At 48.8% G+C, this 27,808-nt stretch overlaps 1 protein-coding gene across 1 annotated transcript in view; it reads left to right on the top strand.

The window, feature by feature from the left end:
* The window catches only part of UBR1 (ubiquitin protein ligase E3 component n-recognin 1), a 296,661-nt gene that overhangs the window by 198,567 nt on the left and 70,286 nt on the right, over positions 1-27,808 (top strand). The window contains exons 34-36 of the mRNA XM_063947658.1: positions 19,153-19,243; positions 19,528-19,676; positions 19,777-19,832. Of these exons, the coding sequence (XP_063803728.1) occupies positions 19,153-19,243; positions 19,528-19,676; positions 19,777-19,832 (296 nt within the window). The remainder of the gene's footprint in view (positions 1-19,152; positions 19,244-19,527; positions 19,677-19,776; positions 19,833-27,808) is intronic.

Here is a 27,808-nt window from a genome sequence, read left to right as displayed (position 1 = left end):
CCTTTCGACCTCCAGGTAAAGCAAAGGCTCATGCGTACCCGAGACAAGCTCGTGCTTCCAAAACTTCTAAATCCAAACCTAACTATTCTTGGACCGCCCGTCAGCCTGCTTCCAATTCAGACAAGCCTGCTGCATGACGGGACGGGCCTCCCCCTGGGGGAACCCAGGATGGGAGGCCGACTTCTACAGTTCAACCAGGTATGGTTACAGTCCACTTCAGATGCCTGGGTGCCGGAAGTCGTCTCTCACGGATATGCCATCTCTTTCGAGAAACGTCCCCCTCACCAGTTTTGCTTAACGGTTCCCGTTAAAAGCAAAATCTCTGCATTTGTTGTACAATCCCTCCTGGATACAGGAGTGATAGTGCCGGTGCCTCTATCTCACAGAGGCAGGGGGTACTACTATTCAACACTGTTTCTAGTTCCGAAGCTGAATGGATCCTCTGGGCGCATTCTCAACCTCAAATCTCTGAACAAATTTGTGAAGGTGTCCAAATTCCGTATGGAAACTCTTCGCTCTATTGTTCTGGCTTTGGAACCCAAGGAATATATGGTATCCCTGGACATACAGGATGCTTACCTTCACATACCTATTGCCATGTCACATCAGCAGTATCTGCGGTTTGCTATTGCCAACCTACATTATCAATTCCAATCCTTGCCTTTTGGCCTGACTGCAGCTCCTCGGATCTTCACCAAGGTCATGGCAGTCATGACGGCTGTTCTCCATCGTCAAGGCATCAGGATCCTGCCGTATCTGGATGACTTTCTGATCCTGGCGAATTCCCCAGAGGTTCTCATCCGTCATCTAGAACTGACGGTCCAATTCCTACAAGCCCACCGATGGCTCAATAATTGGAAGAAATCCTTGCTGGTCTCTGCTCAGAACATGGTGCACCTGGGGGCATTCCTGGACACACACAACCAACGTTTGTTCTGGTCTCCAGAGAAGGTCCTGAAACTCCAGGACAGGATACAATGTTTACTCTCTCGCCCAAGAGTGTCGATACACTCGGCGATGCAAGTACTAGGCCTCATGATGTCAGCTTTCAACATGGTAGAGTACGCTCAATTTCATTCCCGCCCTCTGCAGAGGTTAATCCTTTCCAAGTGGGACGGCCTGCCTCACCGGATCAGATCTCACATGATCTCCTTGACTTCGGAGGTTCGTCTGTCACTGAGTTGGTGCCTACAGAACCAACAATTGAGCAGGGTTCGTCCCTTCTGGATCTCCAACTGGGTCCTTCTAACGACGGATGCCAGTCTGCGGGGTTGGGGTGCGGTGTTGGAATAACACTCTCTCCAGGGTCAGTGGACCAGGGAGGAATCTCTCCTCCCGATAAATATTCTGGAGTTGTGTCAGTGTTCAATGCTCTGAAGCTTGCCCTGCCTCTGGTACAGAACAGGCCTGTTCAAGTACAGTCCGACAATGCCACCACGGTGGCGTACATAAATCATCAAGGCAGCGCTCAAAGCCACATGGCAATGTTGGAAGTGTCAAAGATTCTTCAATGGGCGGAACGCCATCTGCCAGCCATATCGGCAGTGTTCATTCTTGGGGTCCTCAACTGGGAAGCGGACTTCCTCAGTCGTGAGGACGTACACGCTGGAGAGTGGAGCCTTCATCCGGAAGTCTTTCAACTCCTAGTGGACAAGTGGGGCCTACCAGATGTAGACCTGATGGCGTCTCGACACAATCACAAGGTTCCAGTCTTCGGTGCAAGGACAAGGGATCCTCAAGCAGCGTTCGTGGACGCACTAGCCATTCCATGGAACTTTCGGCTGCCATACGTGTTCCCTCCAGTGTCACTCCTGCCCAGGGTAATTCGGAAGTTCAAGCAAGAAGGAGGAATACTACTCCTAATTACTCCAGCGTAGCCCAGACGGCATTGGTTCTCAGACCTGCAGGGTCTCTCGACAGAGCGTCCTCTTCTACTTCCTCAACGCCCAGACCTCCTCGTTCAGGGCCCCTGTGTCTACCAGGACCTGGCTCGACTGGCTTTAACGGCGTGGCTCTTGAAGCTTCACTCCTGAGACGGTCAAAGGGTTCTCTGAGGCGGTTATTCCAACTATGTTGAAGGCCTGTAAACCGGCTTCAGCTCGGATTTATTATAGGGTCTGGAATTCTTACTTCACCTGGTGTGCTGCTAAGAATTATGATGCTTACAAGTTCAGCACTGCCACACTTTTGGCTTTTCTGCAACAAGGCCTGGACTTAGGCCTTCGTCTAGCCTCCCTCAAGGTTCATATTTCTGTCTTGTAGGTTTGGTTTCAGAGAAAAATTGCGTCTCTTCCTGACGTTCATACTTTCACTCAGGGTGTTTTACGGATTCAGCCTCCCTATGTCCCTCATATGGCTCCATGGGATTTGTCGGTGGTTCTGGATGCCCTACAAGGGGCTCCATTTGAACCTCTTGAGTCTGTGGACCTTAAGTGGCTTAAGCTTAAGGTCTTGTTTCTACTGGCTATTGCCTCTGCTAGGAGGGTGTCGGACTTAGGTGCTTTGTCCTGTCGTCCACCCTTTCTGATTTTTCACCGTGACCGGGCAGTTCTTAGAACTCGCCCTGGTTATCTACCTAAGGTGGTGTCGTCTTTCCACCTTAACCAAGAGATTGTGGTTCCAGCCTTTACCTCTTCTGGTTTGTCCTCCAAAGAGCGGTCTTTGGATGTGGTACGGGCTTTCCGTATATATGTGGAGAGAACTGCCTCTCTCAGGAGGTCTGATTCTCTTTTTGTACTTTTTGGTTTTCACAAACGTGGCTGGCCTGCGAATAAGCAGATTTTGGCTAGATGGATTGGAATGGTGATTGCACAAGCTTATGCGCAAGATGGGCTCCCAGCTCCTGCTGCTATCAAGGCCCATTCTACTCGGTCTGTTGGACCTTCTTGGGTGGCCATCGTGGCGCGTCCCCAGAACAATTGTGCAAGGCGGCTACGTGGTCCTCAGTGAACACGTTTATCATGTTCTATGCCTTTGATACTTCCGCCTCCCAGGATGCTTCCTTTGGACGCCAGGTTCTTGTGCCCGCTACAGTGCGTCCCCTCCCATGAGGAACTGCTTTAGGACATCCCAGATGTTATTCCCTGTGGAATACCAGTGTACCCCACTGAAGAAAAGGAGATTTATGGTAGACTTACCATGGTTAAATCTCTTTCTGCGAGGTACACTGGATTCCACAGGGCGCCCACCCTGACGCTTTTTGGGTTTGTATGGCATTAGCCATAGTACCTTCTCCTGTCGTGAGAATGTGGTTCTATGTGGCTAACGACTATCATCTCTCTTACCTGCTACTGCATTGGACTGGTTAACAAAACTGAGCTCCAGTGCCTGGAGGCGGCGCTATAGAGGAGGCGGTGCAGTGCATCCTGGGAACAGTCAAAGCTTTATCCTGTTGGTGCCTTGGATCAAGATCCAACTCTACAACCTGATGTTATTTCCTGTGGAATCCAGTGTACCTCGCAGAAAGAGATTTAACCATGGTAAGTCTTACCATAACTCTCCTTTTTTTTATCTAGATAGTGCAAACATATTACTCAGCACTGTCCAACCAAAACATGTTTAATCATTCACATGAGTCCCCTGCCCCAGTGTAGCTTACAGTCTAATTTCCTAATAAATTGCTGTTGAATTCAGAACTGGATTAAGATTCTGGAGGTACTGGGGTGCCCTAAAAAGCAATATTTGGGACGCATGGATCGGGTTCTTGTGCAAACGTGAAAGGGGATGTGATCACATGCCCACATTTTATGTTATACAGGGTGCGTGTACCTCCCTTCACCAGTGACTGGGCTGCTCTCTACTTCAACCTGCGCATAGCAGGGGAGAGCATCCCTCCATACCTTTCCTCCCAACATGACACCACAGCCCTCACATAAACACATACAGTCAAATGCAGTCCCACACATTCATACACCCATACATACAGTCACACACATTCATACACACTGTCACACACTGATACAATTAGTCACAAACACAGTTATACACACACATGTGCAGTAACACACACATATGCATATTGTCACATGCCGATGCACATACATAAATTCTGTCATATATACATACATAGTCATACACACACATACAGTATACATTCACATGCCTACAGTATAAACTTAATTATATACAGTTCCGCATATACTGTATACATATTTGTAACACACATGAACATATATACATACACACACACATACTGTATATATATTTTCTCTTTTGCCTATGGGGATACTGGGAATCCAGAAGATAGAAGAGTGGTGAGTACTAATCCGGCGTCCCGGTTAGCGGGTCACCGGACAATATGGCGGCATGAGGGTACGGAGACGCACGGCTTCTACATGGGGCCGCTGGATCTCCAGACTCAGTACGCAGTGCAGACGCACCACTTCTGAGGGAGTCTAAGTACACTACGTGTGTACACAGTACCCAGACTGGCATTACAGACTTAAAAGGGGGCTGACTCCATTTTAGGCACTAAAATTACCTCAGCCAGTCTAAAAAAGTGCCTGAAGACCGCGCGCCATTGAAGGGGTGGGGCTTCACTATGAGCGGATCCAGCAGCTCACCAGCACCATTTTCCCTCTGCAGTGGACACAGACGCTGACTGACAGGTACGCGCAGCTCCTCCAGAGAGACTTCATATTACCTTAGCGGTACCAGGGGGTCATAGCAGAGGGGGAGCGCTTACTAGTGTACCAAGTCCCCAATCTGGGTACTTAGTCTGCGACCCGGCTAAGCTTGGCATTAGCAGTAAGGGCGCTGTGTGCTGGCTCAAGACTATCTCTGTGTCTCTCTTGAAGGGTTCTTGAGGATAGGAAAAATGGGAACATCCACCGATAGTGGATGCATCAGTATCCAGGCTGTCACGGAAAATTGTTTTGCCTGTCCCGGTTGCAGCCTCCCTAAAAGACACGGCTGATTGTAGAATTGAGAATACACTCAAATTTTTGTATACAGCTGCTGGGGTGGCCCAAAGACCCACTATAGCATGTGGGTGGATTACTAAGGCCTTCGCCAAATGGTTGGGTAACCTAATTTAGGGGTTAGGTACCTTGCCTAAGGGGGAGATTATTTTACCCCTGCATCATATACAGGACTCTGCGAATGTTATTGTGGAAGCCATAAAAAAAAAATAGGCTTGCTTTGCTTAATGCACGCACCACTGCTATGGCAGTGTCAGCATGCAGAGGCTTATGGCTACGCCAGTGGACTGCTGACGCAGACTCCAGGAAAGGCATGGAAGGCCTACCCTTCACAGTAGAGGCCTTATTTGGAGATGAACTAGACAAATGGATCTCTAAAGCTACTGCGGGTAAGCCCACGCATCTTCCTTCTGCAGCTTCCCCAGCCAGGAAGGCCTACTCAGGACCTAATCTACAGTCCTTTCGGACTGCCAAGTTTAAGGGCAAAACCAGAGGTTCTTCTACAGCCACCAGAGGCGCTAGAGGTAAACCACGAAAAACCAGCAACTGCCGGTTCACAGGAACAGAGCTCCAGCTCTGCTTCCTCAAAGGCTTCAGCGTGACGGTGGGCCGCGATGCCTGGAAGACTGGCAGGTGGGAGCCTGACTAAAAATTTTCAGTCACATCTGGACAACATCATGCCAGGATCCCTGGGTCATAGATCTTATTTCCCAGGGCTACAGATTGGAGATTCAGGAGCTCCCACCTCACAGATTCTTCAAATCAGGCTTACCAGCTTCATAGGAAGCAAGTATAACCTTACAGGACGCCATTCAAAAACTGGTAGACTCAGGTCATTGTTCCAGTTCCACCTCATCTGCAAAACACGGGATATTATTCCATCTTGTTTGTAGTACCGAAACCATGTGGTTCGGTAAGACTGATTTTGAACCTCAAGTCGTTGAACCCGTATTTACGAGTGTTCAAATTCTAGATGGAGTCTCTGAGAGCGGTGATCTCAGGTCTGGAGGAGGGGGAATCCCTAGTGTCTCTGGATATCAAGGATGCGTACCTTCACATTCAGATCTGGCCGCCTCATCAGGCTTATATACGGTTTGCACTGGAGGACTGCCACTACCAGTTCCAGGCCCTGCCATTCGGTCTCTCCATGGCACCGAGAGTGTTCACCAAGGTGATGGCAGAGATGATGTTTCTACTCCGCAAACAGGGAGTAAACATAATTCCGTACCTGGACGATCTTCTGATAAAGGCACCGTCCAGGGAGCGGTTGTTGGACAGCATTGGCCTCTCAACCAGACTACTCCTGGATCTTGGGTGGATTCTGAACCTACCAAAATCTCACCTGGAACCAACACAGAGGCTTCCTTTCCTGGGAATGATACTGGACACAGAGTCTCAGAGAGTGTTCCTTCCCTTGGAGAAGGCTATGGTAATCCAGTCGATGGTTCTGGCTGTCCTGAAGCCAACTCAGATCTCTGTGCATCTGTGCATTCACCTTCTGGGAAAAATGGTCGCCTCTTTCGAGGCGCTTCAGTACGGAAGATTTCATGCAAAGCCCTTCCAGCTGAATCTGTTGGACAGATGGTTTAGATCGCATCTTAACATGCACCAGAGGATCTGTCTGTCGCTAAAAGCCAGAATCTCCATTCTGTGGTGGCTACAGACTTCTCACCTCGTCGAGGGTCAGAGGTTCGGGATTTTGAATTGTATTCTGCTATCCACAGACGCAAGCCTCAGAGGTTGGGGGCAGTCACCCAGGGGGTGCAGTTTCAAGGAAGATGGTCATGTCAGGAAGTCGTCCTTCCAATAAACATCTTGGAACTCAGGGCAATCTACAACGCCCTGCTGCAGGCCTCATCTCTACTTCGGAATCAGACCGGAATCAGTCGGACAATGTGGCGGCGGTAACGTACATAAACCGACAGGTCAGAACGAAAAATGTCAGAGGTGTAGAGAATTCTCCTCTGGGTGGAAAAACACGCCATGGTGTCGGCGGTCTTCATTCCAGGAGTAGACAACTGAGAAGCAGACTTCCTCAGCAGACACGACCTGCAGCAGGAGGAGGTGTTCCGGTGGTTTACACGTTGGTCGGGGTATCTAAAGATCGAAATGATGAAACTCTCGACTTAACAAGAAGCTCAAGCGGTATTATTCCAGGTCGAGAGACCTACAGGCAATGGCGGTAGACGCTCTGACAGCTCTGTGGTTCTACCAGCTTGTGTACGTGTTTCCTCCACTTCCTCTGATCCCAAGAATTCTAAAGAGAATAAAAAGGGAAAAGGGTCAAGCAATCCTCATTGCTCCGGACTGGCCTCGAAGGGCCTGGTACACGGATCTTCTAGAGATGCTGATCGTAGATCTGTGGCCTCTTCCTCTTCGCGAGGATCTTCTGCAACAGGGCCGGTTCGTCTATCAAGACTTACCGTGGCTATATTTAACAGCATGGAAGTAGAACGGCTGATTCTAGCCAGGAGAGGGATTCCTGACAAGGTCATCCCGACTATGATCCAAGCCAGGAAGGGGGCAACGTCTAAACATTACCACCGTATATGGAAGAAGTATGTCTCTTGGTGTGAGAGCAGACAATATTCTGTGGTGGAATTTCATCTGGGATGTCTCTTGCTTTTTCTGCAGTCGGGAGTGGATGTGGGCCTACACCTAGGCTCCATTAAATTCCAAATTTCGGCCTTGTCTATTTAAATTCAGAAACAATTGGCTTCTCTCCCTGAGGTCCAGACGTTTTTGAAAGGTGTTCTGCACATCCAGCCTCCCTTTGTGCCTCCCACAGCACCTTGGGATCTCATTTTGGTACTACAGTTCCTCCAATCGGACTGGTTAGAACCGTTACAGGAGGTTGACGTAAAGTACCTTACGTGGACGACCGTTACACTGTTGGCCTTGGCTTCAGCAAGACGTGTGTCGGAGCTAGGGGCGTTGTCTCACAAGAGCCGCTACTTCATTTTCCATGAGGACAGAGCTGAACTCGGAACTCGTCAACAATTTCTTCCTAAGGTGGTACCCGCATTTCACATCAACCAACCTATTGTGGTTCCGGCTGTTTCGGACACCTCTGCTACTTCAAAGTCTTTGGATGTTGTGAGGGCCTTGAAGGTGTACGGAAAAAGGACAGCTCATCACAGGAAATCTGACTCGCTGTTTGTTCTCTATGATCCCAATATAATTGGGTGTCCTGCTTCAAAGCAGTCTATTGCACGCTGGATCAGGCTCACTATCCAGCATGCTTATTCCACGGCAGGTTTGCCTGTTACAAATTCTGTATAGGCCCACTCTATTAAGTCAGTGGGTTCTTCATGGGCGGCTGCCCGGGGTGTCTCGGCTTTACAGCTCTGCCGAGCAGCTACTTGGTCAGGTTCGAATACGTTTGCTAAATTTCACAAGTTTGATACTTTGACCTCTGAGGACCTTCAGTAGGGTCAATCAGTTCTGCAGGAACCTCAGCACTTTCCCACCCGGTTTGGGAGCTTTGGTACTTCCCCATGGTACTAAATGTATTCCCAGTATCCCCAAGGACGTAAGAAAAAATAGGATTTTAATTACCTACCGGTAAATCCATTTCTCGTAGTCTGTAGGGGATACTGGGCGCCCGCCCGGTGCTTCGTTCTTCCTGCAATGTTACTTGGTTAAGTATTCTGGTTCAGCTTTTGCTGTTCATGTTTCAAGTTTGGTTAGCATGGCTTTCCTGTTATTCTGTGTGCTGGTTCGTAATCTCACCACTTTCCTTATCTATCCTTCTCTCAAAGTATGTTGTCTCCTCGGGCACAGTTTCCTGGACTGAGTCTGGTAGGAGGGGCATAGAGGGAGGAGCCAGCGCACACTATCAAATTCTTAAAGTTCCCAAGGCTCCTAGTGGACCCGTCTATACCCTATGGTACTAAATGGATTCCCAGTATCCCCTACGGATTTACGAGAAAAGGATTATATATATATATATATATATATATATATATATTATATACAGAATCAATACACATGTGACAGGCACTCCACTCCTTAAGAACAAATACCTAGGTTCCCTCCCACGGTACACAGAAGGACCAGCACACAGCAACACAGTATGGGCGGCACTCCAAGGGTTTCCAACAAAGAACAGCTACAAGACTGACACCAGCGTTTGTAGCTGTTCTTTGTTGGAAACCCTTGGAGTGCCGCCCGTACTGTGTTGCTGTGTGCTGGTCCTTCTGTGTACCGTGGGAGGGCACCCAGGTATTTGTTCTTAAGGAGTGGAGTGCCTGTCATGTGTATGTACTGTATTGCTATATATATACAGTCGCACATACATACAGTCACACACATTCATACGTACTGTGACACTCTGATATACTTACTGTCACACACAGTTATACACCTACATATGTACAGTCACCAGTGGTGCAAGTAGAGGAAATGTCTTGGTGGGCCGTGTGCACGTGCCAAAAAATGGGTGTGGCCACATAGGGCATGTTACACATATAGGGAGCCAGATACACATATGACCCCAGTAGTGCCAGATACACATATGCCCCCACCATGCCAGATACACATATGCCCCCATCATGCCCGATACACATATGTCCCCAGCATATGCTCTTACAGTGCCAGATATGCTCTTACAGTGCCAGATATGCCCCCACAGTGCCAGATACAAATTTGACCCAGAGTGTCAGATACAAATTTGCCCCACAGTGCCAGATACACATATGCTCCATAGTGCCAGATACATACTGTATATGCCCCACAGCGCCAGATATACAAATGCCACAGTGCAAATCTTCTCACGTTCATACAAACTCATACATATTTTTATATATATATATATAAATAAATATATATATATATATATATGTATATATATATATATATATATATATATATATATATCTCTAGCATCTATTAGGGATACTGGGGTCTTAGCACAATGGGGTATAGGTGGGGTCCAAAGGAGCCGGTGCACTTTACATTTCTTTAACTGGGTGTGCTGGCTCCTCCCCTCTATGCCCGTTCCTACAGCCAGTTTAGAAAAATGTGCCCTCAGGAGAGGATGCGCACTCTGGAGCTGCAGAGGATTTTTTCTTCAGTTTATTTTAAACTTTGTTATTTTCGGTGTACTGTTTGGGCTACAGTACACCTGCACCCATGGGAGTTAGGGGGGGAAAGGATGGTTACCAGTCTCTTAAGGCGTCAGAGCCGCTTCCCCGCTGCAGGACCACCGTCCTGAGAGGTTGTTGGTACTGCAGGGCATTACGCCTTAGCAAACGCAATCGCAGCACGCCGCACACCCCTAACATAGCCTGAAGGTGAGAAGAGTGGTGAGTACAAACCGAGGACACACAACTCCTCCAGACACTCACATATACTCAGGAAACTGGTACAGGAGTGTAAATAAGGGGGAGAGCTATAGAGAGGTACACTATATAGTGTCCTGAAAAGCACAATAATTCCAGTGTTTCACTGTGATATATGTAAAGACACAGCTTGCAGTCTTACTGAGCCTGACAAGCTTGGGTGTGCTGTCCCTCTCTCATTCTGTGTCTCCTCCTCATATACAGTAAAGCATGCTTGCTATTGTAATACGTGTGTGTGTGTGTGTGTGTGTGTGTGTGTGTGTGTGTGTGTGTGTGTGTGTGTGTGTGTGTGCGCGTGTGAGTATTGTCTACTGTAAACATGGTCAAATACCAATTATGCAGTGTATGTCACACCAGATTCTCTCCCTCTACAGATGGTTCTCTATCATGTGAACAATACAGTAAGTCCTCCCAGGTTAGTGAGAAGGCTGGTGGGGAGGGTCAAGAGCCATCCTGGCTTGGTGCCATAGAAGCTATGATGGCAGATATGTCATCCCAGATAACTGCTAATACTCAGAAGACACAAAAGCTGCAGCAGGCTGTTTCAGACCTAGCTGCAAAGACAGATGATAAACAAGCCCCCTCCCTAGTTCAGGGCCACATAAACGTGGGCTGCCTTATTTACTCTCAGATTCTGAGGAAGAGGTACAGGAGTAGGGGGAGGAATTGGATCCTATTACTGAGGATTCAACTTCTGCACAGGGTATCGAGCCCCTCATACTGGCTATCAGGGATGTGTTAAAAATCCCTTTAGAAGACGCTGTAGCAACGCAGTCGTTTTTCTTAGCACAGAAAAAACTCAGTGTCACTTTCCCTGATTCTCCGGAACTAGATGACATGTTTAAGTAAGCCTGGAAAAATCCTGATAAAAAATATCAGGTGACAAAAAGGTTTTTGCACACTTTCCTATTTACCCCAGAAGGTAGGAAAAATTGGGAAGATCCCCCAGCCGTGAACGTATCAGTCTCCCGCCTGTCAAAAATGGTGGTACTGCCAGCTCCGTGCTCCTTTACATTAAATGACCCTGGGGATAGAAAAATAGAAACTACACTAAAGTCTTTTTACACAGCGGCTGGCGTATCACAAAGACCTGTGATAGCCGTTTGCTGGATGACACATGCCATTCATACATGGGCGACTCAAATTCAGGAGGGTCTTGGGGGGATATGCCCCTGGTTACTACAGTGACCCTCATAAGACACATCCAAGACAGTGCACGCGTTGTGTGTGATTCTCTCGAGGAAATAGGCGCTCTTAATGCTAGGACTTCTGCCATGGCAGTGTTGGCGCGCAGAGCCCTATGGCTGCGTCAGTGGATAGCGGGGGTAGACTCCAAACGCAGTGTGGAGTCTCTCCCCTTCTCAGGGGAGTGGATGTTTGGGGTTGAGTTGGATACATGGATTTCTAAGGTTACTGCAGGGAAATCCACGTTTGTCCCCTCTGGGGCCCCACCGGCTAGACGTTCCTATCCAGGGCCGTCTGCCCTGTTCTTTCAGTCTAATAAATTTAGATCTAGAGCCAGAGGTGCCTCCAGTGCGACTAGAGGCACCAGAGGTAAGGCAAGAAAACCAGCAGCAGTCAGTTCTCAGGACAGAGCACCAGTTCAGCTTCCACTAAGGCCTCAGCATGATGGTGCCCACCAACCCAGAGGGGAATTCGAGGTGGGAGCTCGACTGCGTCACTTCAGCCTCATCTGGGAAAGCTCCTGCCAGGATGCCTGGGTAAAGGACCTCATTTCTCAGGGCTACAAACTGGAGTTTGACAGCGCTCCTCCCCAACGATTTTTCAAATCAACCTTACCAGCTTTGGAGGATATGCGTGTTACGCTGCAACAGGCCATCCTCAAGTTGGTCCAGTCCCAAGTCATTGTTCCAGTGCCACTAAAACAACAGGGAAAGGGTTACTACTCCAACCTGTTCATGGTACCGAAACTGGACGGTTCGGTAAGGCCCATTCTGAATCTAAAATCCTTGAACAGTTACCTAAAGGTTTTCAAGTTCAAGATGGAATCCTTGCGAGCAGTGATTGCGGGCCTGGAAGAAGGGGAGTTCATGGTCTCGCTGGATATAAAGGATGCCTATCTCCATATCCCGATTTGGCCGTCTCACCAGGCTTACCTGCGGTTTGCCCTGCTGAACGATCACTACCAATTACAGTCGCTACCCTTCGGCCTGTCCACAGCTCCGAAGGTGTTCACGAAGGTGATGGCGGAGATGATGTTCCAACTCTGGGTCCATTGGGTCAATATTGTCCCTTATCTGGACGATCTCTTGGTAAAAGCAAGATCCAGGGAGCTTTTATTGCTCCATATAGACCACACTATTCAACTTCTGTCACACCATGGGTGGATCCTCAATTTACAGAAGTACCACCTGGAGCCAACTCAGCGGCTCCTGTTCCTGGGAATGTTTCTGGATACTGTGGCTCAGAAAGTGTTCCTCCCAGAGGACAAAGCGAGAACACTCCAGGAGATGGTCCGAATTGTTCTACGGCCTACTCGAATATCCATCTTTGCATAAGATTGTTGGGGAAAAGGGTAGCCTCATATGAGGCGATACAGTACGGAAGGTTCCATGCCAGAACATTTCAGTTGGATCTCCTGAGCAAGTGGTCCGGATCACATCTTCAGATGCACCGGATAATACGGCTGTCACCTCAAGCCAGGATTTACCTCCTGTGGTAGCTACAGTCCTCACCTACTGGAAGGTCGAAGTTTCGGGATTCAGGATTGGATCCTTCTCACGACAGATGCGAGTCTGAGAGGATGGGGAGCTGACACCAAGGGGGCTCAGTTCCAAGGCAGGTGGTCAGCCCACGAAGCCCTTCTTCCGATCAACATTCTGGAACTTCGGGCGATCTACAATGCTCTGCTTCAGGCCCCTCCTCTACTCAGGGATCACGCGATTCAAGTTCAGTCGGACAACGCCACAGCGGTGGCGTACATCAATCGACATGGAGGGACAAAAAGCAGAGCCTGCATGCGAGAAGTGTCAAAGATACTCCTCTGGGCAGGAAGAAATGCAAGAGCAATGTCCGCAATTTTCATTGCGGGAGCGGACAACTGGGAAGCGGACTTTCTGAGTCGTCACGATCTCCACCCGGGAGAGTGGGGACTCCACCATCAGGTGTTTCAGCAGATCATCGACCTGTGGGGCTGCCCACAAATAGACATGATGGCTTCTCGACTCAACAAGAAGCTTCGCTGGTGTTGCTCACGAACCATAGTAACATAGTATCTGAGGTTGAAAAAAGACAATTGTCCATCGAGTTCAACCTATTTGTGGTGTCCTATGCATGATGATTTGACTAAATTTCTGACTGATGCTGCTGTCAGCCATTGCATGTTATCCCTATTTATAGTAACTATAATGCATGACTATGCACCATACCCCTGGATATCCTTATCCAATAGGAATTTATCTAACCCATTCTTAAAGGTGTTGACAGATTCCGCCATTACAACTCCCTCGGGCAGGGAATTCCAAACACGTATTGTCCTTACCGTGAAAAAGCCTTTACGCCGTATTGTGCGGAATCTCCTCTCCTCTAACCTGAGCGAGTGTCCACGAGTCCTCTGTGTTGATCTAATCAAAAACAGGTCCCGCGCAAGCTCTGTGTATTGTCCCCTTATATATTTGTAGATGTTGATCATATCCCCTCTTAGTCTCCGCTTTTCCAATGTAAACATGCCTAGTCTTTCAAGCCTTTCCTTACCCTCAGGCGAGGGCAGTAGATGCACTGACGTCGCCTTGGCCTCACCGGCTGGTCTACCTGTTTCCTCCGATTCCATTGATCCCAAGGGTGCTAAAGCGAATCAGGAATCAAAGAGCAAAGGCAATTCTGATTGCCCTGGATTGGCCTCGGAAGGCATGGTACATGCTATCTTCTGGACATGTCCGTCGAAGACCTGTGGTCTCTGCTAATGAGAAGAGATCTTCTTCAACAGGGACCGTCCGTCTACCCGGACGTACGGCGACTTCGTTTGACGGCATGGAGGTTGAGCGGAACATCCTAGCTCACAAAGGCCTTTCCAAAAAAGGTTATTGCTACCATGGTTCAGGCCAGTTAGCCTGTGACGTCAAAACACTATCATCATATCTGGAGAAGATATGTCTCTTGGTGCAAGAAACGCACGTATCCACCTGCAGAGTTCCAATTGGGACGTTTCTTATGTTTCCTGCAGGCTGGTGTGGATAAGGGCTTACGTCTGGGTTCCATTAAGGTCCAGATTTCAGCTCTCTCAATTTTCTTCCAGAAGAAATTGGCAGTGTTGCCAGAAATTCAGACCTTCTTGCAAGGGGTACTTCACATACAACCTCCTTTTGTGCTGCCCACGGCACCCTGGAATTTGAATGTAGTGGTGGAATTTCTACAGTCCTCCTGGTTTGAACATCTGATGACGGTGGAAGACGGTGATGTTACTGGCCCTGGCTTCTGTTAGGCGTGTCTCAGAATTGGGGGCCTTATCGTGTAAAAGTACCTACTTGGTCTTTTACGAGGACAGAGCGGAGCTCATGACTAGACAGCAGTTCCTGCCGAAGGTCGTCTCTGCGTTCCACTTAAATCAACGTATTGTGGTTCCGTCAGGTTCTGGCACTTCTGCTCCTCCGGAGGCATTGGATGCTGTGCGGGCCATGAAGATCTATATCAAGTGGACGGCTCGGATTAGGAAGACGGATTCCTTGTTTGTGCTATATGATGCGCAGAAAAAGGGTTGCCCTGCTTCTAAGCAGTCCATTGCTCGTTGGCTTAGGCTTACTATCCAACAGGCCTATGTGTCTGCAGTCTTACCTGTTCCACAGTCTCTGAAGGCCCACTTAACAAGATCGGTGGTGTCTTCCTGGGTGGCTACCTATGGTGTCTCGGCCTTGCATCTATGCCAAGCTGCTGCCTGGTCGGGGAAGAACACCTTTGTGAAGTTCTACAAGTTTGATACCCTGGCCAAAGAGGATACCCAGTTTGGGCAGGCGGTGCTCCATCAGTCTCCGCACTTTCCCGCCCGTTCTGGAAGCTTTGGGAAGTCCGCATCGTACTAAGACCCCAGTATCCCTTATGGATGCTAGAGAAAATAGGATTTTAATACCTACCGGTAAATCCTTTTCTCGTAGTCCACAAGGGATACTGGGTGCCTGCCTCAGTGCGTTGACTTTTCTGCAGGTTTTTCTTTTATAAAAGTTACCTGTTCAGCTGTTGCTGTTTGTTACCAGCCGTTGCTGGTCGTTTTATGTTGTTGGTGTGCTGGTGTATGAATCTCACCACTCACTGTTGTTATGTTCTTTCTCTCAAGTATGTCCATTCTCCTTCGGGCACAGTTTTACCTACTGTATACTGGCTGTAGGAGGGGGCATAGAAGGGAGGAGCCAGCACACCCAGTTTAAGAAATTTTAAAGTGTACCGTCTCCTTTGGACCCCATCTATACCCCATCGTACTAAGACCCAGGTATCCCTTATGGACTACGAGAGAAGGATTTACTGGTAGGTATTAAAATCCTATTTTTTATATATATATATATATATATATATATCTCCTATATAATAGCCCAGATTTGTGATTCTGTGCCTGGCCGTAACGCTGGGCGGAGTCAGAGACACAGATCTGGGCAGGGCCGCCATCAAGGGGGAGAGTGAGGGCCCGGGCCACTCACATCACCCACTGTTGCTGATATTGGCTGCTGCCCGTTCTCCCATAGGCAGCAAAGTGACACTGATGTGCTCCCCGGCTGCCTGGCGGGGGGGAGATGTGCGGCAGAACGGCACCCGCGCCAGCAGGGACACCGCACACACTGATGTGCTCCCCGGCAGCCGGGCGGGGGGGGGGGTGGTGGGGATGTGCGGCAGAGCGGCTCCAACGGCAGCAGGGACACCGCACACTGATGTGCTCCCCGGCATCCGGGCGGGGGGGGGGGATGTGCGGCAGAGCGGCTCCAGCGGCAGCAGGGACACCGCACACTGATGTGCTCCCCAGCTGCCTGGCGGGGGAGGGGAGAGATGTGCGGCAGAGCGGCACACGTGGCAGCAGGGACACTGCACACTGATGTGCTCCCCGCCTGCCTGCCTGGTGGGGGGGGGAATAAGCGGCAGAGCGGCTCCCGCGGCAGCAGGGACACCGCACACTGATGTGCTCCCCGCCTGCCTGGTGGGTGTGGGGGGGGGGGAGATGAGCGGCAGAGCGGCTCCCGCGGCAGCAGGGACACCGCACACTGGTGTGCTCCCCGGCTGCCTGGCGGGGGGCGGGGGGGAGATGTGGGGGAGATATGAGGCACAGCGGCTCATGCGGGAGTAGGCACCCCGCACACTGCTGTGCTCCCCGGCTAGCCGCGACAGAGTTAACCTGACACTGAGCCCGGGTAGCCTGCGCCCCTGCTGCTGCTGAGAGATGGCATCCTTGGGGCAGAGAGATTAGCAGTGTCACTGATAGCTGCTAATGATTACCCTCCAGCTACCTTGCTGCCAGGTACAGTACCCGCAGCACATCCACCGTCCGCCACACCTGCCCTGACCCTCCCCCATACGCGGTGCCTCCGGAACTTCTACCCCTCCCGCAGCTCCCACTCCCCTGCCCCTCCCACCACCGCAGCATCTCCCATCCCCCTACCACAGCCCCCCCCCGCCTCTGCCCCCCTTCCACCCACAGCATCTGCATATACCCTCCCCCATCCGCTGACATCCCCCACAACCACCCCCAGCACCTCCTGACCCCCTACCACACCCGCCACATCCCCACACCCGCCCATCCACCACCTGCAGCGCCTTCCGACCCTTCCACCCTCCCCCGCACCACCACCCCTCCCCCACATGCGGCGCCTCCAGACCCCCTACACCACCCACGGCCCCCACTCCCCTGCCCCTCCCTCAACCACAGACCCTCTCACCCACAGCCCCCCCCCGCATCCGCCCCCCCTCCACCCACAGCCTCTACAGACACCCTCCCCCATCCACCGTCAACCCCCACAGCCGCCCATCCCACCACCTGCAGCGCCTCCTCACCCCATACCCCACCTGCAGCACCCCCGCACCCGCCCATCCACCACCCGCAGTGCCTTCAGACCCTTCCACCATCCGCCGCACCTGCCACTCCAACACACGCCACTCCGCCACCCCTCCCCCCACACGCTGCGTGTGCCTCCATACCCTCTACACCACCCACGCTCCCCACTCCCCTGCCCCTCCCTCATCCACAGAACCTCCCAACCGCACACCCCCCTCCACCCACAGCATCTACAGACACCCTCCCCCATCTGCAGTCATCCCCCGCAACCACCCCTCCCCACCCCCACCACCTACTGCCCCCTACCCACCCCTCAACCACCCGCAGCGCCTCCAGACCCCCTCCCCCATCTGCCGCACTCCCGCACCTGCCCCTCCTCCACACGCGTCGCTTCCTGACCCTCTACCCCACCCGCAACGCACTCGCCCCTTCCCCACCCGCAGCACCTCCTGACACCCTGCCCTACCACACCCGCCCCTCCACCACCCGCAGTGCCTCCCGACCCCCTCCTCCATCTGCCACACCCCCGAATCTGCCCCTCCCCCACTCACTGCGCACGCGCCCCTTCCACACCTGCAGCGCCTCCGGAACCCCATCCGCCAGATCCCCGTACCTGCCCCTCCACTACTCGCGGCACCCCCGCACCCGCCCATCCACCACCTGCAGCGCCTTTGGACCCTTCCACCATCCGCCGCACCACCACCCCTCCCCCACATGCGGCCCCTCCAGACCCCCTTCACCAGCCACGGACCCCACTCCCCTGCCCCTCCTTCAACCACAGACCCTCCCAACCACAGACCCCCCCCCGCTCCCCCTCCACCCACAGCCTCTACATACACCCTCCCCCATCTGCGGCCAACCACCGCAACTGCCCCTCCCTCACCCGCAGCACATCCTGACCCCCTCCCCCATCTGCCGCACCCCCGCACCTGCCCCTCTCCCACGCGCATCGCTTCCGGAGCCCCTACCCCACCCACAGCGCACTGGCCCCTTCCCCACCCGCAGCACCTCCTGAACCCCCTACCCCACCCGCGCAGCCCCACTGCACCCGCCCCTCCACCACCCGCTGCTCCTCCCGACCCCCTCCCCCATCTGCACCCGCCCCTCCACCACCAGCTGCTCCTCCCGATCCCCTCCCCCATCTGCCGCACCCCCCCCCCCCCCACCTGCCCCTCCCCTACGCGCATCGCTTCCGGACCCCTACCCCACCCGCGGTGCACTCGCCCCTTCCCCACCTGCAGCACCTCCGGAACCCCCTCCTCCATCTGCCAGATCCATGTACCTGCCCCTCCCCTACCCGCTGCAACCCCGCCCCTCCCCCACCCATACCGCCTCCGGATCCCACTCCCCCGCACATCCCCACCCGCAGCGCCTCCCGAACCCCTCCCCCATCCGCGCTCCCCCCCACACCCGCTGCATTCTGTACAGTGTGCCCTGCAGCCGCTGTTCACACCGTCGCAAGGGGCTACGCCCCCTTCAACATCCAACGCCCTTTCATTGTGCAATATTTAACCACTCACAAAACTAGGAATGCAGGTAATACTACATATAATACATATATTGAACGGCGTACAGGGGTTAAGGGGGCGTAGCCCCTTACGACGGTGTGAAGAGCGCCCGTAGGGCGCGATGAAGCACCTAGTATATATATATATATGTATAAAGTCACACGTATATACACATACATACAGATGTGTCCTCCTACATTTTGCCTCGATAAGCCATTTAGCATTAGATGCCTGGCATGAGTGAGCCGCCACATCCTGTCTTACTCTGTTAATGTTGGGTGTTGTTTTGTTTTTTTGCCAAAAATGCGTCTTAGTTACAACGATGCACAATGAGACTGTACTGATTAATTTGATATATTGATTGCTGACTATCACCCATATTTAATTCCTGATAGGAGAAAAGTCAATCTCACCTGAATTTTTAAAAAGTGGAGATGACCAAAGCCATGAATTCCGCTCCATCCTGAGCTTCGGGGTACAGCCACCGTAAGTGTTTCAGAAAATCCACTGTGTCTTCTGTGATAAGTATTGATTAATTGCGTATATTGCTCATTCTGTTCAGTGAAAGACAGTTTGATAAGCCACATGTTGTTTTGAGTGAATTGGTTATCACATATATATATATATATATATATATATATATATAGCGCGAGAGATAGAGATTTACTTACTTGTAAGTCTTATACATAAACCAGGGTGTGTTTTGGTCATGTTGATCTTGTGCTGTAGAGAGGTGCATACTCCTTACAGCTTTGCTTGCATGTTTTCAGGCTAAAATATTCTGCTAGTACAAAGGAAATACTGGTCCACTTTGCCACCACTGTGTACCGCGTTGGCCTGAATGTTCCACCTAATGAAAGTGACCCACGTCTGCCTATGATGGCCTGGAATACTTGTGCATTTACCATCCAGTCCATTGGTAAGGATGAGTGACAGACATCAGTCCATTCTAGGGCAGCTAACCCACACAATTAAATAGTGAATGCATCATGTTAATAATGAAAGTTGTTTTGTTTCAGAGAGTTTACTACAGGACGAAGACAAACCTTTGTTTGGTTCTCTGCAGAATCGTCAGGTAAGGGTGAGCAAGAGGACGGGGTTAAATAAGAAAACATTAGATGGCGGCTTTTCAATAGTTCCTGTCTTTTAAGAGCATTATCTAAGAGCATCAATGTTTAAGAAGCTTTTCTACCTTGGCTTATACTCCTCTGACTTACATTATGACCTCTTTATTAGACCTGCAGCCAGCCAGCCTCCGTGACAGCAATCTAGGAAGCTGCTAACCACGATGAAACTAGAAATTGATTTAATCCCATTGTTTAGAGAATGCATCTGTCATCTACTCAGAGTAGGGGCGGCCATTTTGATAGCTGAGGTAATATGCTTGGGATTGCTGTCTTCCAACTCACAGGGACAGTGACATGTGCCTTGCTGCATTCTCTGTGGTGTGGTGTTCCTTTTGTGTTTGAATTATGTTACTGTTTCCTATTAACCAGACAGGTCTATTTATATATGATTAAATACCATTTATTTGTACAGCACCGCCATATTATGGCGTTCTTTTCCATTGAATATTGAGCCATACACGTGAATCTTTATCCCATTAAAGCTTACAATCGAAATGCTCTATCATTAAAGTGACACACATCAGTATCTGGCCTTTCACAAAATAAAATACACACATGCACAATTAATTTTAGTAGCTGCCACATCTGATTAGGCGGTCAGGCAGTAATGCTAACCACTACATCAAGTTTGCTGCTTCCATAATTGAGTCAAGATGTTTTTAGAATAATAAGTAGGTGGGGATGCACCCTTAAGTACAGTGTATACAGTCAAAATGTATTACCCCATGTGTTTTACCAGGGCATATTCACTAGGGTCTTGTCATGAACAAGCCCCACCTCTTCTTCCTCAAGGGGCACGTTTGTGCACACAGAGGACCCCAATTTGCCACGAACCACACCTTCCCTTTGGTGACACTGAAATGGTGCACTTCTCTTTTGTTCTTTGAATTGCAGCACTTTCATCAGTGAGTAAAGACACTCCTTCCCGGGAAAATAGGAGATCTTAGTGTTTGAAGACAGTACTTTCAGGTCCCATAATCCCCCCAGTCTCTTTAACAAAGCATTTCAACTGTCAAGTCTTTTTCAAGGTGTAACTTCCTGGTGGACCTGTTCTCTATTTATACCTCTCAATTACTTGCTTAATGGATGTTGGTAGGAGGGGCAACAACTTATTAACTTAGATTCTTTCAACCTTTTATACATATAATTCCTTCCATACACAAACAATTTCCTATAGACTTGCTGCACTTGTATAAAATTAATGATTATATCAAAAAAGCAACATGATCCTAGCCCAACCCATTTCACACATCCTGCGACCAACATATAGGGGTATGTGCAATTGCGGTCGAATTGCCGCAAATGTCAAAAAACGGGGCATTTTCGACACAAAAAAAAAAATCGACAATGCAATACAGTACTTTTCGACAAAAAAATGGACGTTTCAGATTCGACTTTTTTAAATTCGACAGTTGTCAAATTCGACATGTCTGCAATGGTAAAAATGCGGCTTTTCAACAAAAGTATATTCAATTGAAGAATGTCGATTCGACAACAGTGCTTTTCGACAGTAATTTCGTCAATTTCATTCCGCCTCACTTTGCTGGCGGAATCTAATAAAAAAATTTAAAAACATGTTTTTTTGTGTGTTTTTTTTATTGCTAATAGCATATCTATTTATATTAGAAGGGATTATGTACTTGGTTTGTCTATTAGGAGACACAAGTATTATTTATATATTTTTTAAAAGAATATATTTTTTTTTAACTGACTAAAATAATATGGAGAGATCAGAGCATGGTTTTCAGTGGGAAGGGGTGGGAATGGTTTAAAATCAAGAAAAAAAAAGCATGGGGTCTCCCCTCCTAAGCATAACCAGCCTCGGGCTCTTTGAGCCGGTCCTGGTTATAAAAATACGGGGGGGGGGAAATGACAGGGGATCCCCCGTATTTTCACAACCAGCACCGGGCTCTGCGTCCGGTCCTGGTGCAAAAAATACGGGGGACTAAAAGCGTAGGGGTCCCCCGTATTTTTAACACCAGCACCGGGCTCCACTAGCTGGAGAGATAATGCCACAGCCGGGGGACACTTTTATACTGGTCCCTGCGGCCGTGGCATTAAATCCCCAACTAGTCACCCCTGGCCGGGGTACCCTGGAGGAGTAGGGACCCCTTAATCAAGGGGTTCCCCCCCTCCAGCCACCCAAGGGCCAGGGGTGAAGACCGAGGCTGTCCCCCCCATCCAGAGGCTGCGGATGGGGGGCTGATAGCCTTGTGTCAAATAAAAGAGTATTGTTTTTTGTAGCAGAACTACAAGTCCCAGCAAGCCTCCCCCGCAAGCTGGTGCTTGGAGAACCACAAGTACCAGCATGCGGGGGTAAAACGGGCCCGCTGGTACCTGTAGTTCTACTGCAAAAAGAATACCCAAATAAAAACAGGACACGCACACCGTGAAAGTAAAACTTTATTACATACATGCCGACACACACATACTTACCTATGTTGACACGAGGTTCGGTCCACTTCTCCAAGTAGAATCCACGGTGTACCTGAAAATAAAATTATACTCACCAAAATCCAGTGTAGATCTGTCCTCTTCTGTTTTGTAATCCATGTACTTGGCAAAAAAAGAAACCGCATTACCCGGACCACGCACTGAAAGGGTCCCATGTTTACACATGGGACCCCTTTCCCCGAAAGCCGGGACCCCCCGTGACTCCTGTCACAGAGGGTCCCTTCAGCCAATCAGGGAGCGCCACGTCGTGGCACTCTCCTGATTGGCTGTGCGCGTCTGAGCTGTCAGACGCGCATAGCACATACCGCTCCATTATCTTCAATGGTGGGAACTTTGCGGTCAGCGGTGAGGTTACTCGCGGTCAGGGGGGACAGCCTCGGGCTTCACCCCTGGCCCTTAGGTGGCTGGAGGGGGGGAACCCCTTGATTAAGGGGTCCCCACTGCTCCAGGGTACCCCGGCCAGGGGTGACTAGTTGGGGATTTAATGCCACGGCCGCAGGGACCAGTATAAAAGTGTCCCCCGGCTGTGGCATTATCTCTCCAGCTAGTGGAGCCCGGTGCTGGTGTTAAAAATACGGGGGACCCCTACGCTTTTAGTCCCCCGTATTTTTTGCACCAGGACCGGACGCAGAGCCCGGTGCTGGTTGTGAAAATACGGGGGATCCCCTGTCAATTTCCCCCCCGTATTTTTACAACCAGGACCGGCTCAAAGAGCCCGAGGCTGGTTATGCTTAGGAGGGGGGACCCCACGCATTTTTCTTCGGGGTTTTTTAATCACTTTTGTGCTGTCCATAAAGTCGAATCCAGTACGCACATATCCGTCAATTGGTCCGTTTTTCGACAGCGGGACTGTCGAACCCGTTTTTTATTGAATATGTCGAATTCGGGTCCCAGCGGCAGGGTGTCTGACTGTCGAATTGTGTCGAATTAAAAAACCGTCGAATTCCAGCCGGAATTCGACCGCAATTGCATATACCCCATAAACTGATACAGCTAAATGCCAAATTGCTGAACAATGGAAATCCATCACTCCTCCCTCTTTACCAGCTACCATCAATGCTATCTGGTCAACCCACAGAATTGAACATATCTCCTCAATTATTCATGATACACCGACTAACTTTGTTTGTGTCTGTTCACCTTGGACTACCTACTATGAGACCAAGCCCCCCTTATCGACTGTTTAGCTTCGCCCTATGGACAAACACGATGCACTGATGCGGTTTAGCACCCCGACTGTCTATATCCCCCACCACCACCTCTCCCTCTTTCTCTTTTCTTTTTCTATCCCCTCTCTCCTCGTTCTTAAACTACAAGTTTTATTACTGATCCAAGCACAATTCTTTTTCACTTTTATGACCTTTACCTGTTAATGGTATAATTCTCATCACCCAATTGAAAAAAAGAAAATATGTGTCCGTTTATTTTCAGCATTTATTCACGTGACACCCTTATTTCCATTATGATTCTTGTTTGTTTTGTGGCTTTGACTCCACCATGATATTGTCATCATTGATACGTATAATGTGATGTTTACAGTGATGTTGGATTTACTTGGTGTTACTTTCTATCATTTGGTTTAATTTTTTTTTTTAAATAAAAAAAAAAAGCAATATGAAAATAAAATCTTGCCTGACTTCTGGTACTTTCGTTCCACCATGGAACCATCGTTCCTGTTTGGTGGATTGGAACTAGAAGTCCATATGTGTTGCTGACTGGTTCCCCACTTTATATCTATCTGCGCCTTGATAAAACCTATAATTTATCCTATATAACACACTATAAAGAGGTTAAGAGACACAGTACGCAATTGGCGCACGAGGTACCGTAAGGGTACGCTCTTAGCGTAGCGGACGTTGTATCGGGAGCGAGCCGCTCGAGCGACACAAACGCTCGCGAGAATACGCTGTTGGTATCGGGCACACTATAGGTGAGCGACTACCGTAATGCTACGCTATCAGGGTAGCGGACGCTCGACACCACGAGGAGATCACGAGCGGCGCAGACGCTCACAAGATAACAATCAGTAGACCTTGAATGTAACACACAGAAAGGATATTCTTATACTGTAGACCTTGTACTGAAACACTGTAGCGATATAACGCTGCTTAACCTTGTTTACACTAAAGCTGTTTGAGCGATAGAGACGCTCCTATTACCCTCTGCAATATAATGAACACACAATACCGGTCTAAGGGTCTAACGCCTTTTAAGGAAATGAATGAACGTTCAATTGCAAAAGAATAATACAATACAAGTTATACACTACCAAGATAACATAAAATACCTAACCAAATCACTACACATAAAATACAATAAAGATACAATTACATTTAAAGGGGGAATGAGAGAGAGAATGGCTTATAACATTAAATAAGAGACAATATGATTGCAGAGAAACTTACGCACAAAGGGAAACAATCGCATGCGCCTTCTGGATATCCAGCTCCCGATTATCAGTGATGAGAACCGTTGAAGAGAATAGAGAGCTGGCCCAGATCGGCTTGTCCTTTTATACACTACACACAATACAGTACAATGGTCCCTACATTCTTATTGTTCATTGGACACAGGAATTCGTCTTCGCATTATAACAAAAGGTCATAGGTTGATTCATACAGGTGGGCTGTGACTATTCCTAACTGCTCAGGTGGGTGGGAAACTGGGTTTCCCGCCGCATGGGTAATAAAGTGCAAATACAGTAAATGTTCATAAACTTCTTATGTCCATAACTATTCGCACGAGCGAGTTATCCGCTTCAAACCAACACCGGAATATTGCTAATTAAATACTCTTCTGATGGATACTAAACACCACTGTATAACCCCTGTCTGACCCTTCGTATCAAACAAAGAGGGATCTCTTTGTCTATGAACATGCTACATTAACTAAACTTTCAGATTCTATCAAAGGGACCATAATCTACAAAATACATTATATGGTTAAAATATGTTACGATTGAGTCGCACGCTAGACGCATACAAACTCTACCGTAAATGCGCATACCGTGCGCCTGCGGGTGCACGCAACAGCGAGTATGCGCACGCACGGGAGAGCTCATGCACGCGCAGCGAGGACACGCATGAGGTGCATACATGGCAGTGTGTAGCGTGATATTTTTCTGACTTTGACAGTCCATCCTTTGGCAGTCACCAATAACTGCCACTTTCTAAAACATTCCAAAAAGAGAAAAATATATGTCATGTGTAAATACATTTCTATGATTGGGTAGGGGAGGAGAGGAGAAGGTAGGAAAAGGGTATGACCTAGTGAGATAGCAGAAGCATGTGTGTATGAATCCATGTTTGGGGGGTCATGTATCATCGTGCCGTACGTGTTTTAAATCAAGCTTCGAGGTATTGCGAAGTATACATTTGAATTCCTTCTTATCCCGTATTAAGGGTCTGTGGATGGGCTGTCAAACTTTACCGAGCTCTTTTCGGCTTTTGGTTGCAACAAAATGGGGGAGCACATTTTAGTTGATGATACATGAATGGGGGGATATGTGAGTGCTGATATCTGTGCCTGTATTCCCTATCGACTATGTGTGTCATTACCTGAAGGTTGTAGAGATGAAGATAAGAAACAATTATGGTAAATGCAGTGATATTCTATGTGAGGTTAATATACATTTGTTGATTGAAGTCTTGTCTGAAGTCTTGTCTGAAGTCTCTTTGTGCTTTTGCCAATAAACGCAAGCAAAGCTTTATCAATGTCCATAGACTTACAAAAAGTGTTGGGCTAGCGTAAAATTAAAGTACTAGGGATATGGGGGTCTATGGCATAGTCCATCAGTTGTCTGTGTAAAAGGTTGTCAAATTCTTCTTCCAAGCGGATGTCTTTTTACCTTGGAGAGAAACAAAGGAGAAACGGGTGAAAGAAACGGACCGTGGAATCACATTTTCATCACAACATTGTCTCTATTGTTGGGTCATAAACCAAATCAGTCGTTGTTATTACAGTATCTTCACTCCTTAAACTCATCACTCGGGCGCTACGTTTACACTTTGTTAAAACCCGAACGCATCTAAATATCAGACCAATCGATATGACAACACCCAAGATACACAGAAGAAATTTCCCTACATCCATTATAATTCCTTGGGCCCATTCTCCTAAACCAGAGAACCAATTTCGTGGGTTCAACCATGACACCCAACCGGTCAGCTCATTACCCACAGCAGCAAGGGTGTGTGTCTCCTGCGGAATTCCCACTTTAATTGGAGAATGTCGTCCATCTTTTGGTCTATGACCTCGACCGGGTCCTCGGTGCTGTTTGTAATATATGTGCAGCACTTTATTCCATACTGAGTTGCTAGGGTGACACAATACCCACCCGTCACAGCTGTGAGATAATTGAGAATCATCCTATGCTGAACCAGTTCTGTTTTATAAGCTTGGAGCTCCCTTCCAGTATACCTGAATGTGTCATCATACATTTCAGTGATATTGTCTAATAAATTTGCAAGCGCAGATATGTATTTATAATTTATCACTCCTCTGGCAGTACGAGTGATATCTAACGAGATTAGGGCTTGAATCCCGGTGGATTCATTGATCAGGTCAGAGGCCGGATGCTCTGTTCTTTCTATTAGGTGCCGTTTAACGATGTGCTCGTAATGAGTGTGAGTATAAGGAGCTTGGGCACTGCGGTGAATATCTTTCATTTTAGTATGTGATACAGTCATTACTTCAGGCAGTACTTTTCCAATATAACATAACCCTTCTGAGTTTGGGGCAAGCCACTTATACGCCTTCCTCCCGCATATGAAATATGCATCATCGGGGAGAACATATGGGACGGAGTAGGACATAACCATATTACACATTTTCCATATGAAATTTCCTAACCCTAATTCTTCCATCTGTTTAGTACACGTATCGGTTTGTACGATGTGTGCACAGTATCCTGGTGATACCTCTCCAACTCTCATGGTCCTACTTCCTAGGGTATACCTATATCGGAAATATTTTCCACTACCGGCTATGTGGCGTATAAGTTCTGTATCTGTAGGCATTCTATCGGCTCTGTATGAAAAGGTCATGGTTTGGTTATTCCATGACACTTCCCAATTTCCCGGCTTTCGGGGATTGGAAATGTTAAAACATACTAGGGATCTATCCACATGATATTGGTGGAGCTTCAAACTAGGAGGACTGGAGATATTAAACCTCCTGTCCACCGGTCTCCCACCACTTAGCTCAAGTACCTCCCCTATAGTTAAAGGGAAGGGCACTAATCCTGATTTGCTATGGCCTTGAGGTACTTGAGAGCATACCCAACAATCTGTCTGATTTAACACTTTACCCACTAAGGAGTGATAGTCACTCAATGGATGCCTATCCATATGGATATTAAACTGGATTGGCATTTCTTGATACACCCATCCTTAACTATCACAGTGTCTACAGATACAGTTTTTTTCAGTTAACATTCCTTCACAATGTTTACAAATAACATGGCTGCTAG

Source organism: Pseudophryne corroboree, chromosome 12, assembly GCF_028390025.1.
Source record: "Pseudophryne corroboree isolate aPseCor3 chromosome 12, aPseCor3.hap2, whole genome shotgun sequence".
Taxonomy (NCBI): Eukaryota; Metazoa; Chordata; class Amphibia; order Anura; family Myobatrachidae; genus Pseudophryne; species Pseudophryne corroboree.
Note: the sequence above shows the minus strand (reverse complement) of the source record. Positions and strands in the feature narration are given on the sequence as shown.